This window comes from Gavialis gangeticus, unplaced genomic scaffold (genome assembly GCF_001723915.1).
Source record: "Gavialis gangeticus isolate Ggan-Ray unplaced genomic scaffold, GavGan_comp1, whole genome shotgun sequence".
In the NCBI taxonomy this organism is placed as follows: domain Eukaryota; kingdom Metazoa; phylum Chordata; order Crocodylia; family Gavialidae; genus Gavialis; species Gavialis gangeticus.
Window position 1 is genome coordinate 4802790 of NW_017728973.1, and position 12999 is coordinate 4815788.

The window sequence follows — 12999 nt, forward strand, 5'->3', positions numbered from 1 at the left end:
TGCTCAGACACTGATTCAGTGATGGCTGGAAGATGTTGAGGTTCTGCTTGACAAGCATGAGCTCCTCCTCCTTGCAGAGTTGAAAGTTATCGCACTGTGGTGGGACAAAAAGTGAAGATATGATCAGGTGGGAGGGCAAAGCCCCATGACTGGAGTGCAGCTCACTGGGAGTCTGCATGGTTCTTCACAGTTTTTGCCATACCCCCCACCCCCTTCCTAAAGCTAGGCAAAGGAGCCACGCACAGAAGAAGGGACACCCAATGGTTAGGGCACTTGCTTTGGCTCTGGAGACACTGGTTGAGTCTCCTCGTTGGGCCTACAGAGTTCTAGGTCAGGTCATTTTGCCTCAGGGTAACAGCACTATTGCTTTAATACATGAAAGGCTGGAAGCAGCTTTAAAAGCTATAATAATAAGGGCCAGATAACTGCCCAAGACAGAAATCTTTCTAAAGATACACTAAACCTGTGTATGTTTAGCCAGATAATAGGGAAAGACCTCTTAGAGCCCAAAGGCAGTCATTTGGACAGGTCATAATCGTAATGGCCCATCACATTTCATTCAGAGACTTTAGTACTATTGCTCTGGCCCTCAAGTGATATAACCATGTCACACAGATGCATTGTAACTCCTGTTGCATAGATGGAAGATTGGCAACAGCTTCATGCAGTGAATAATAGAATTTAATGCCTTTTATCTAGAATTGTAATATTCTCTGGGTGGAATTGCAGCCAAGCTGACTCACTTTATACTGTATACCTGGCCTATGTGGGTTCTTGACTACAGCCCCAATCCTGCAGACCCTCAGGTGAGTAATTTGACTTACTGAAGTCAGTGGGCCATGTAGTGAGTAGTGTTTGCAGAGGTGGGGGTTGGGGGTCTCTTACCCAGGGAAAGCCTGACATTCTCCAGAGTTTTCAAGCTGCTTCCTGGTTGGCCCTTTCTTAGCTACGTGCAGTTGTCACTCACTTGCTGCCTCATTCCAGTGGCAACCCCTTCCATAAACAAAAAGGCCATAGCTGTGTGTACGTGGGAGACTTGCAATCTAAATAGCCTGCAGTCTCAAACAAAACCCTTTGCTCCCTCCAGAGCTTTCCCTACAGCATTTTCCGAGCAGTCTCTGTTCTGACTTCGGGGTTGGCCTTTCCTTTGGCACAGCCCTGAGAATGCCAGGAAAGGAGAGAGGAACACGACAGCAGAGATTAGCCGGTAGTGTCCTGCAAGACCTTGGAAACTGGATCAAAGCAAATAAATTCACTAACAACTCAGCTAAGAATACCTGCCCCAGAGTTTGAACTGCTGTGAGGCACTTGTTGTAATCTACAGGAAACACACCCCTTCAGATTCAGTGGGACAGAGGCCTCGCCAGTGCATGTCACTGGTCAAATCCAGTTGAATTTGGAATCGGCAGTTGTTGTTTTGAATAAGAACTGAGAAGTCTGATCTTGAAACCACATGATCCCCAGAGTAGTTCTGGACAGGACTACTTGTAGGAGGCTGGGGATGTGCCAAAGCTGTTAGAGAACCAAGCAAAAAGTCATGGGGAAGAGAGATTAATAATTCCCTCTGCTCAAAATCCTGCTATGCTAAGTGCAGCAGGCAGCAGCGGGGCTGTAGGAAGCAGGGAGGAGACCAAAGGGAAGTTGGACGGTTGCAGCTGGCAGTAGCTGAGCAGACAGCTTTTCCTCCTAAGCAGCTGGGAGGACCTCCAAGCCCTCTGAGCAGATGCTTGTTTGGGATAAGCATTAGCCTGGGTCACCTCCTGGAGGGGAAGGGACTCTTTTATCTCTAATGCTTGGTTTGGGGGAGGAGAAGGTACCTGCTTGTCTATTTTAGCGAGGCACTGGAAAATGGCTGAAGATTGGTTGATTCCTGGATCAGAAGGTCCCTTGTTAGTGACCCTGCCAGCTGGTGGGAGGGGGAGCTGGTCAGACTTTGACCCTGGGGGATGATCAGGCCAGCTCTCTGCTGAGTTATCTCCCAGCACAGTTTGTGCCTGCTGCTAATTTCACTTCCCCCAACACACCCTCTCTCTAGACTTATCAAGAGTTGGGACATAGCCATGGGGAAAGCCTGTTCTGTGTAGGATTGTCTGTCAATCTGTCCCTAAGCCTGGAGCTGAGATTGTCTGCTGAGGTGAAGCTTTTGGGAGCTGAAATGTCAGCTTGTTTAGAGGCAGGGAACTCCACTTTTGGAGCTGGAGACAAGACTGTGAACTTTGAGTTTCTGCACTTCTCATAGCCAAGTGCTTTCCAGGCTGCTGCTCTAAGGGAAGCAACTTCCTGTCAAGGTCACAGCAGCCCCCAGAAACTTGTCACATCACAAATCCCAGTAGCTAGCAGTGGGTGCATGTCTGTCTCCTCGTTAGATACCAGCAAGTCCCTGCATCTCTCTGCTCCCACCACTTCTCTTCCTTCAATTCTGGAGACCAATCTCGGGTTACATTTTATCACCTCTACACCAGCAGCCCCTGACTGCTCTTAGCACTTCTCTTCCTAGGTTGTCTAACTACTCACCATGTGCTGCCGCATGTTCTCAACATCCATTTTGATCTTGCGAGTGAATTCCAAGTTCTTCTGCAGAAACAGCTGGAATCCCTGGTCCCCTGAGAACTCCGACAGGGGAGCTGCATGCAGCACGATGTATTTCAAGCACAGCAGAGTGCTCAACAGCAAGGATGGAATAGCTGGAGGTGAGGGGAGGAGAGAAAAAGGCAACGTGAGTCAGGTAAGTGCTGAAGAATCCAGAGGTGCAGAATACAGAGATAGAAAAGTGATTTCACTGCTCATTCAGATGAGATCATGTCAGTATGACAGTAACAGCAGGCAGCCCCGAAAGAGATTGGATCCAATGTACCAGGTGCTGTACATCTACACAGGAAGAGACAGTTCCCACCCTGAAGAACCTTCAAGGGGAACTGTTCCCATTTAATGTTTCTAGCACATTCCTACTCAAGGATCTTAGTTTAACAAAATGCAGTTACATATCAAAGCTCTTTTAATTAAAATCACATCAGCCAGCTGGTTTAAATCCCCTCTATTTTCTGATGCTCAGAACTCCAAAAGTTTTTTGAGTGAAACACCCCTTCCTATGTATATTCAGAAGGTAATTCCTGCCTGTGTAAGCTGTGCATCTCTTAGCCTTTTTTTATCCTCACTGGCATAATTTTCCTGCTTGTAAATAGAAAAGGAAGGGGAAGGGAGAGAGAATTTTTTTTAAATCATTTAAAATCATAAAAACTATCCAAGCCTCCCCCAGAAGTCAACCCAGGAGTTGCTAGTCCCAAAAATAAACTTACCAGACCCCTTGCATATAGTAAATCCAAGCAGTTTGCAACTAGGAAATGGTGCCTATGATTTCTGTTGCTGTCGGGTGAAGAGCTTATACTTACTTCTCAGAGGATTCATTCTAGTGCCTGAAAGCCTTTCGGTATCTCCTCCCACTTGTTTTATGACGGTGCACTGGGAAAGGGTGCAAGACAGACGCAGGGCTGCACCAGTCCTTTTTGTTCGTGAATGCTGTGAGACTCCTATTGATTATGATATTTATAGAAGACTCAGGGAATTCACGCTGATGTAATAAGATGAGGCAATTATTACTAATCAGTGAATATGCAAATACATTTTTCTGAAAATAGCACATCAGGAATTTTAATTTGTGAGGATCATTTGTTTTTCATTTAGATTTTTCTTTAGCAAAAATTTTGTTATTTTGTAATTCCTCTGGGACAGCCCTGGACTGTTTTTTTTTTTTTTCTTTTTTCTTCTTTTCTTGTAGTGCCTGAGAGTTGCTCCCTTCTTTTGTGTAATCAGTCAATTCTTATTGCCGTTTCAGGCCACCCTAAAAAAGCTGCTCCCCAAAATATCAGCCACTTCCTTCATTCCCATCAAAAATTAATTTGGGAGACAAAATGATGTCTCAGAACTGATCAGGGTGTGGTTTGCTTACAAAATCTACTTCCCAACTTCAACTTAAGAGTTCTGACCTAGCAATAAAATGACACCCAACCAAATAAATGGGACTCAGTGGGATGCAGGTGCCTTTTAAGTGTTCCACCTGGCCTTCAGTATGTGTGTTTACTTACTTGCTGATTTAATTCCTGTTTTTTAGATTCTTTTTTATTACTGGGCTTGAATAGTGTGTGTCTTCTCAGGCAACTTGAGAATTGGGGATTTGTTAGTTTAGTGCTATCACCAGATCATGAAGGAGGAGGTGAAATAACCTTTATGTTGCGTTTTTCTTATTGCTTTAAACTTAAGCAGAACCAATGACACTCTTTCCTATGTCATGTGCTGCACCTACAATTACCTTTAGTTACCTGCCATTGTTTCCTGGTATATATCTCTGCCACAGATTTGGAGGCCTTCACTGTGGCATGCAGGCTGTGGATCTTACTAACTATCCCTATGAAGCACTTCCCTATGAAGTAGGTTTGTTATCCACAGACGGAGAAACTGAGGCATGGGACTCTCTAAGGTATTAATGATTTCACATGGCCTATTTAAAGTCCCTTATTATGGGGGCTGTGATTTTTCCCACAGTACTATGCATCTGGCTTCTGGAAAATCAGGCCCCTTTAAAACATCTCATTTTTTGTCTTCCAAATCCTGGAATCATTGCCTGGAGTCACAGGCTAAGTGTGCGGTAGCCCTGTTTCACCTCCCACCCTTGTTTGCGTAGACAGTGAGCTCTGGGGCAGAGGCTGTCTGTTGGTGCAAGTGACTCTCTGGCCCCATAGACATCAACGTGAGTCTTGCCACTGATCTCACACTCAGTTTCACTCTGTGTGGACCTGCTACACCTGGCACACTGTGGCCCCACTCTCAGCTTGGAGTGCTGTCATCTGGGTGCCACAGGGAACTGAACCATAGTTTCTCACGTTGCATGCCAGGGCCTTGAATGCCAATCACCCTCCTGTCCTGCTGCTGCTCAGATGGGGAATTGTCTCCTATGGGGAGAGACAGACACCCAAGTGCTCTTCAGTGATGTTACTCGTATCACACAAGAACCTGGTGGGCATGATCCTGACTTGAACTCCAAGAGATTGCCCTTGCACCAGCAATGCAATTATTTCCCAAACTGATGGATGTGGCTCTGATGTCAGTTTTTCCTAGAGCCTCAGGGTAATAATTCTGGCATGCTAATGGGGAAATCTCTATCTGCATTTCCAGGACTGGCTGCTTTTCCTGTATCAGCTGAGTGACTCCCAGAGGGGGAGGGGACCACATCTTTAGCCTCTGGGATTTACAGAGCAGGGGTGCAAGCACAGCCAACTGGTAGTGACAGCCGAGTCAGTTGGGTTCACCTGAAATGTCTTGGCACAGTTCCTTTAACCACAAACTCGGGACAGCCTTCCGAGGAACAAGGAAGTGGGATGCTGAGTAGGTTACTGAGCAGGTAACCTACATCAATGCATAGAAAGTAAAACTCATCTGACAACGTTGTAGCATGAGGATTGAAACTGGGATTATATTGCTGCTGTTCTGGCATGCACCCCTTGCTGTGCAGCAGGCAGGGAATACACTAGGGAGCCAGGAGCCCCATAGCTTCTAGTCTTGCTCCAGCACTAACTCCCCTGTGCAGTCTTGATCAACTCACTTGACCTTTCCAGGCTATGTGGGCTAAGAATATGGGTTCCCTGAACTTCAGTATGCCAAGGAAAGCACCCTTCATTTCCCATGCTTGTGCTTCACATTTATATATAAAATATATAGTGGCCCAGAGCATTGGATGCAGGCTGATTTACACCAGCTGTTGATCTGACCCTTTCTTTCTAGCCCTGGTGGGGACAAATGAGTGTGGAAAGGGAGGCAAGGGCTGAGGCAGCAGCACAATTTTGGGGGAAGGGAGCATAAAAATAGCCTCCATGCTGCTGGCCTGGCTGCTGCTACCACTGCCAGCAGCCTGGACTAGATGACTGGATTAGGGGGTAGATTAGATGACCTCATGAGGTCCCTTCTAGCCCTACTTTCTTATGATTTTCAGACTAACATGGCTGAGGTGATGCAGGTGCTAAAGGAAGCCTAGAGGATGCAAATTCAAGGCCATAGCAGCAGTGCTCGTGGTGCTGCCTGTCAGATTTCAATGAAATATGCAAGTTCTGTCACAAGGACACAGGAAAGGAAGATCTGAGACCCTCTTGTGCTAATTCTGTTGGAGATTCTGACTGCCAAATTATAGTCTAGTGGGCTGGGGTGGGGAGGCTGTGTCAGAAGCCAGGACCCCCATTCTCTGCTCAACTCCCTTTTCTTGATGTCCATCCTTGGGAAGTGGTGGCACCAGTGATGTTCAACAGAATGCAGGTGTTCATTAGGGACAACTTGCTTTGCTGTTCTGCAGTGATCTGATTAGCACCAGATCCCCAGACCAGCTCAGAAGTGTTCATCTCTCTGCTGAGGACCAGCGAGGCAGCACAGCACTGGGTCAGGCTCAAGAGGGTGATGATTTGCAGAGCTTTGGCATGGGGGATTTCACCTCCTGTGAATCTCTAAGCTTCCCTCAGGCCCCAGGTGGCTGGACTCCCTCTCTCCACAGTGTGGTTTTGAGCCATGAGGCCTAGCGGAGCTTTGAAAAGGAAAAGAAGGATGTTGTGAAATCCTTCCTCTGGCCATTGGACTTCGAAGCTCTTGAAGGTGTGCCCTGAAGCGGCTGCACAAGTTTCCTTGACACTAAAATGAAAGATCATGTGGGCTGGTTAGGGGAAGGCCAGTGGTGACGCAGAGTCAGGTCGCAGCACTGACCGCTTTCACTATTTGGGGATTTTAAGAAGAAAAAAATGAATCAGTAATGCAAACAGAGCAAGTAAACCCACATGTTCTTTCTGGGGAAGGAACTGCCCACATACCCAGGAAGGGCATGGATGGTGGAGGGGACACAGGGCAGCCATGATCCCAAGGCAAAGGAAAAGCGGAGTTTAGGTCAAATGCGACCTGTGTGCTGGGTAAGCACAATCCTTCTCTTGGTGTCACAGCGGGGTTCTAGCTTCCCTGGAAGGAAGCCTTCCTGCATCTGTGTTGAAGGAACAGATGGTGGGGATGGCTAACAAAGCAATGGGATAAGAGAGACCTTTGAGCCAGGATCCTTTGCCCCCAAGTGTGTGTTGGAAACAATACCCCCCAGTCTGTCCCTGCTGACCCACTCATCCTTGTGTGGGCCCAATCTTGTCCTGCCACTAATCATGCTGGCACCCTTACTGCAACCATGCTGCCAGCAAACCAGAGCCATGGACCTTTTGGGCACTCTTACACATGCTCCGGGGGGTGGGGGTTCTTTAATCAGAATGGCTCCAAGAACTACTTTAATTAAAGTACCGCTGTGTCTCCTATATCAGTGTCCCTGCACTTCAAAAGGGCAGTGTGGGCACTTGACCTAAAGCTCATTCAGTGGGGATGCTGATACACGAGACCTAGGAGGCCACTGGAGCTTGGCAATTGCTATACTCCAGTGGCCTTACTTAATCAAGTGTGCTCTGACGCACTGGAATTCCAGTGTGTTGGAGCAGCCTCCACAATCATGTATAGGCGCCCTTCGGTACCACCTGACATGGGCACACAGGGCCCTCCCATCAGGGTAAGAGGAAGCAGAACCTTAGTTTTACTCCATGTTCTGATCCTGGCAGTACATTTTGGGGGTCTGAGTCTCAGCTGAGTTGTCGCTGGTGATGGGGCATCTGTCTCCCAGAGGGATCATTCTGTGTCTAGAGGTCTCATTGATAAGGGAGGTTCTTCATGGCCCCAGCTGAAGTTTCCCTTTGTCTTGGGCCTATGCCTTCTGGGAGAGAGCTAGTCTGTCGGTGACTCCTCCTTGCACATGGGGTCTGGCAGCTGAGCAGAAATCTTGTGATCTTAACCCAAAAGACAGTAGACATTTGTGTCCTGGGCTGAGGTTGCATGGGAACCTGCAGGCCAGGGTCATCTTGGATCCTCTTTCTTGCTTCTCCTGATTTCCCTTGGTGTAGTGGAGGACAGGATGGAGCTCTCTGGGTGGAGATGAGCCTGGTTTAAGAAATCCTGGCTTCTCTCAGATTTTCCCATTGGGACAAGGCTCAGCTCTTTCAATTAGCTCCAGGCACTGCCCAATTGCAAGTGGAACTGCGTGTAGTGGAGATCACGCTCTGACAATGCAACTGCATCCAGTTGTGGTGGCACTTGGCTGGGTCTGTCCAAGCCTCTCTGGGAGGGAGAGGAAGGAGGATGTGGTGCTTAGGGCACTAGGCTGGAAGCCCAGTATCCCCTTCTCTTCTTTGCCCCCAGCTTCCTGTGTGACCCTGGGCAAATCGCTTGACCTGTCAGTGCCATCTGTACAGTGAGGATAACAGCAGGGCCACAATTGGGGATGAAGATGATTTGTTGCTCAGGTAGCCCAGGATGCAGCAGCACCACCCATCACTGGAGTGTCTGGATGTCTCTATGTACAATGGTAGCAAACCTTCAGCCCTGAAGATGCCCCTGGGGTATGGTATTCCCCTGCTGGGAGGGTTAATTTGCTTTAAAGTGATCCACTAAAATGAAATTCCTTGGTTGGGGGGGATGTTGGGTTAGTTGCTTACATGCCTACAGTATATACTGTGGAGTCCCAGTCCCTGCCTGAGAGATCAACCCCTGGCCTGCTCTGGGGACCTGCTATGCAGCCCAGAGCAGTGCTTGGCAGCCATCCCATCTGTAGGGCTGGGTGGTAGAGGTGAGTTTGGAGCAATTCCATACCCTGTGCCTTCTTTCTGTTTCTTGGCCTTGTCTCTGTGGGTTGGGGGCAGTGGGGTTGCAGAGGAGCTTCAGAAGTCTCTGAGCCCTGAGGTGTCGCAAGGCCTGTGCTGCTGCAAAACCCCAGCCTGTGAATCCCTTTAGCTTCTCCATCAGTCCCCTGCCTGTATTGCTTTTGCCTCTGCCCTCAGCCAGAGCATTTTCCTTTAGTTAGACTTTGCTTGGGGCATGTCAGGCACCTCTCAGTCTGCTCCATTCATTTAACCACCAGCCCAACTGCCCAGGACACTTCCCTGCCAGGGAAGACTTGTTCTACCAGTGCAAAATACAATAGGGTGGAGGGGGAGACCTTGTCCTCCTGGTGGCTGTGGCCCATTTTGCGCCTAATCAGGCACTGATTCTTGCTGCTTGTTCTTTCCTATTTGGGGCTCACTGAAACTTTACCGGGAAGACTTTTTCTGGATCCTCCAGCCTCTGCACAGAAAGCAGCAGCTTCCTATGCAGTTCAGTAAGGTCAAGTGCAAAGTCCTGCACTTAGGACAGAGCAATCCCATGCACCAGTACAGTTTGGGGACCAGCTGGCTAAACAGCAGCTCTGCAGAAAAGGACTTGGGAGTTATAGTAGACAATAAACTGCATATGAGTCAATACTGTGCCCTTTTTGTAAAGAAGGCTAACGGTATACTGGACTGCATTAGTAGGAGCCTTGCCATCAGATTGAAGGAAGTGATTATTCCCCTCCATTTGGCACTTGTGAGGCTACATCTGGAGTACTGTGTCCAGTTTTGGGCCCCCAAGGACAGAAAGGATGTGGACAAATTGGAGAGAGTCCAGTAGAGGGCAGTGAAAATGTTAGGGGGCTGGGGCACATGATTTATGAGAAGCTGAGGGAATTGGGCTCATTTATTCTGGAGAAGAGAAGGTGGGGGTAGCAGCAGCCTTCAGCTACCTGAAGGGTGGTGCCAATGAGGATGGAGTGAGACTATTCTCAGTGGTGGCAGATGACAGATCAAGGACTCAGGTTGCAGCAAGGGAAGTTTAGGTTAGATATTTTAAAAAACCCAAAAATTTCTCACTAGGAGGCAAAGAACAGGTTACCCAGAGAGGTTGTGGAATCTCCATCCTTAGAGGTTTTTAAGACCTGGCTAAACAAAGCCTTGGCTGGGATGATAGAGTTGGGGATGGTCCTGCTTTGAGCAGGGGGTTGAACTAGATGTCCACCTGACATCCCTTCCAACTCCAGTTTTCTCTGAGTCTATGATTCTATGAGGATACTGGAGTATCTGGAGATATTTTGGGGCCCTTAGGCTAACCCAGGTCCTGTTTCCAGTGTATGGGACCAGATAGGGTGTCAGAAGAATGCAGAGGCATTATTAGGCAGTTCTACACTCTGGGCAGCAAACAGGTTGGTGCCCCTGATTGCCCCCCCTACACCCCCATTACTGTGAGACTTGGGTGCTAGTCCCAGCCCTGCCACTTACCTGCCCTGTGACCCTAAGAATGACCTTTCCCTTCCACATGCCTCAAATTCCCCTACAAAAATGGGGATGACAGTCTCAGTGCATGTTCCTGCAGGGTTGTGTGTGGGTGGGCAGTAGGAGACAAGAGCCCAAGACTGGCTACCCAGGGGGACCCCTCTGTGCTCACCACAGTAGTAAGAGACTCTCATATGATGTTCAGACCTAGAGGCAATGCACAGACCAGTCTTCATAGATCAGGGCTGGAGTTAGGAGCTTGCAGCACACTGGGAGTTTGACACCTATCTCCCTTAGGCTCCCTGAAACATTATCTAGTGGGTCTACTGACCCCCCCCCACTCTTTCCTCCCCCCCAGGACTCCAGCTCTGGTCTGAATGCAGTGGGCTTTGTGAATGATAGAGTCATTTTTTGTCGGTGCTGCTTCATACTGGAGTCTCTGTGTGCGCAGAAGAGGCTAAGTCATCTGCTTGGATTCCTGTAACAACAAGAGTGGCGGGTCTTTCCTGGAACAGCTGCCTGGGAAGGTGTGGGGCTATCACCCCATTCCAGGAGAGACAGAGGACATGGATTCTGATCTTGCCATTGTCTTTGTGTATGCAGCACTTCAACCTGATGAGTAATTCTTCCCTGTCTTTTGTTCTTCACTCTCTTCATAGCCCGAGGAGCAAGCAGGGCTTTTTTGTGCGTTTGAAATAGGAAGTTCCATTTCAGTGAAGCAGCATAACTGTTTCCTAACCTTGCCCTGGTATTTCACCACCCAGGTTGTCTGGTTTGCTGCCTGCCTCCAATATACCTGAGAACACGGTACAGCCCAGGGCAGCTTGGCAGAAAACAACTTGCCACCAACCTTATCTGGTGAAGAGTTGCAGGCTTGGAAAGGTGTGTGTGTGTGGCCAGGGGAGCTGTGGGCTGCCACCAAGGGGCATTTGCTGAGGTGTCTGTGAAGAGAGCTCAGGGCTGGATGAGCAGGTGGAGGGGTCAGGAGCTGAGTTAGGCTGGAAATGGCTTTCCCAGCCTCTGGAATGGCTTAAGAATTGAAACAATTTCCTGTTCTGCTTTACAGTAAAACCATGTATGTGTGTGCGCATAAGCTAACCAGCCCCTGGGGATCAGGGCTCTTGCCTGCAAGGTGGGAGACTCAGATTCAAGTCAGTCTTCCACATGGCAGGGGTGCACACTGCTTACCAGGCTATTGAATTTTCTGGGGCAGATTTCACTTTTGGTCTGTCTTCTTGGAACTGTTTCACCCTGTACGTCCATGTCCTGCTCCCTTCACTCAACAGGAGGATTTTGCCTTGGCACCAAGAACTTGGCTTTGGTGTAGTGTAGTTTGCCAGAAGATGATGACGCAGAGGGGCATTCACTAGTGAGGTGACTCCCTCTAGTGGCACCATTTGGTAAGTGCACACCACAGGAGACAGAGACAGGACCAGGCTCCTGTCTCTCAAGCTGGGCCTACTAAGAACATTAAAGCAAAGAGTGGAGCCATGTGAGATTTCCTCAGTGGCCATGCAGGCTTCCATGGTTGGGAGAGGAGCACTGGGTTTAGGACTGCAAGTTGGCACCGGATTTAGAAGCCAGACGTTTCCTTTGGATCTTTTCTACCTGGGCCAGACCCCTGCAGCAAGTGGGTAAGCTGATTACTCCCATGGACAGCAGATCAGCACAAAGGCAGGCAGGAGCAGGGGACTTTGGCTGTGGTCTGTAGCAGGCGAACAAGGCCCTGACTTGCATATAGCAGAGCCTATGCAAGGTTGACATTCCACTTGTCACAGTCCTACAAGCAGAGGCCTCATGCTGATCCCAGATGTCACCTGTCCTCAGCATCACTGGTACCTGGATCTGCTGGCAGGTGCAATTTTTAGGATCAAGTGCTGGAAGAACAGCACATGCAGCTGTTCCCAGTTGCTTCTTTCACTCATTTTCCCTACCCGGAGCCTCCTAAAAATACCAGCTCTTAGTTTTCACTTGTTTTTTGACTACAGAAAAGTAATAGGACAATTCTTTTGTTGCAAGCAACTCAGAAAGCCCACAGCAGGGCACAATGGATTTAACACTAGGGTTCCTATTGGAAATCTCTGGGTTTTTCTTGTGACTTGTTTGCACACCTAACAGTTTGAACACCTGCAGTACCCTGGCTGAGAATCATTGTATTAGATTATGCAGCTTAAAGGCAGGGACTCCTTACATTCTGGGTCAGCACTGCCTTGTTCTTGCTTGGCTCCTAGATGAAGGTTTGTTTAGTTGAAAGGTAACTATGAGCAGACATGGAAGCTGTTTTCAGTTCTTTGAAAGGCTGCCAGAGACAGATCACCAAATCATTAGATGCAGGGGTAGCAGTGGACATAGTCTTCCTGGACTTTCGGAAGGCCTTCGACACTCTCTCTCACCCTGTTCTCATTAAGAAACTGGGGGACTGTGGTGTCAACACCTACACAGTCAATTGGGTGGCTAACTGGCTGGAGGGCCACACCCAGAGACTGGTGGTGGATGGGTCATTTTCAACCTGGAGGGATGTGGGCAGTAGGGTCCCCCAGGGCTCAGTCCTCAGGCCTGCACTGTTCAACATCTTCATCAGTGACTTGGATGAGGGGGTAAAAAGCACCCTGTTCAAATTTGCTGATGACACTAAGATGTGGGGGGATGTGGGCACGCTAGAAGGGAGGAATAGGCTACAATCGGACCTAGACAGGTTACAAGGGTGGGCGGATGAGAATAGCATGGGATTCAACACCAACCAGTGCAAAGTGATGCACCTGGGGAGGAAGAATCAGCACCATACCTACAGGCTGGGGAAACTCCCTTCTTGTCAGTACAGAGGCGG

The 12999-nt window shown here is 48.7% G+C and overlaps 1 protein-coding gene across 1 annotated transcript in view; it reads right to left on the minus strand.

The window, feature by feature from the left end:
• CSF3 (colony stimulating factor 3) overlaps positions 1-3286 on the minus strand; it is a 13260-nt gene extending 9974 nt beyond the window's left edge. Inside the window, 1 exon segment of the mRNA XM_019507041.1 lies at positions 2515-3286. Coding sequence (XP_019362586.1) covers positions 2515-2787 — 273 coding nt within the window. The 5' untranslated portion in view covers positions 2788-3286.
• Positions 3287-12999: the final 9713 nt, after the last annotated feature.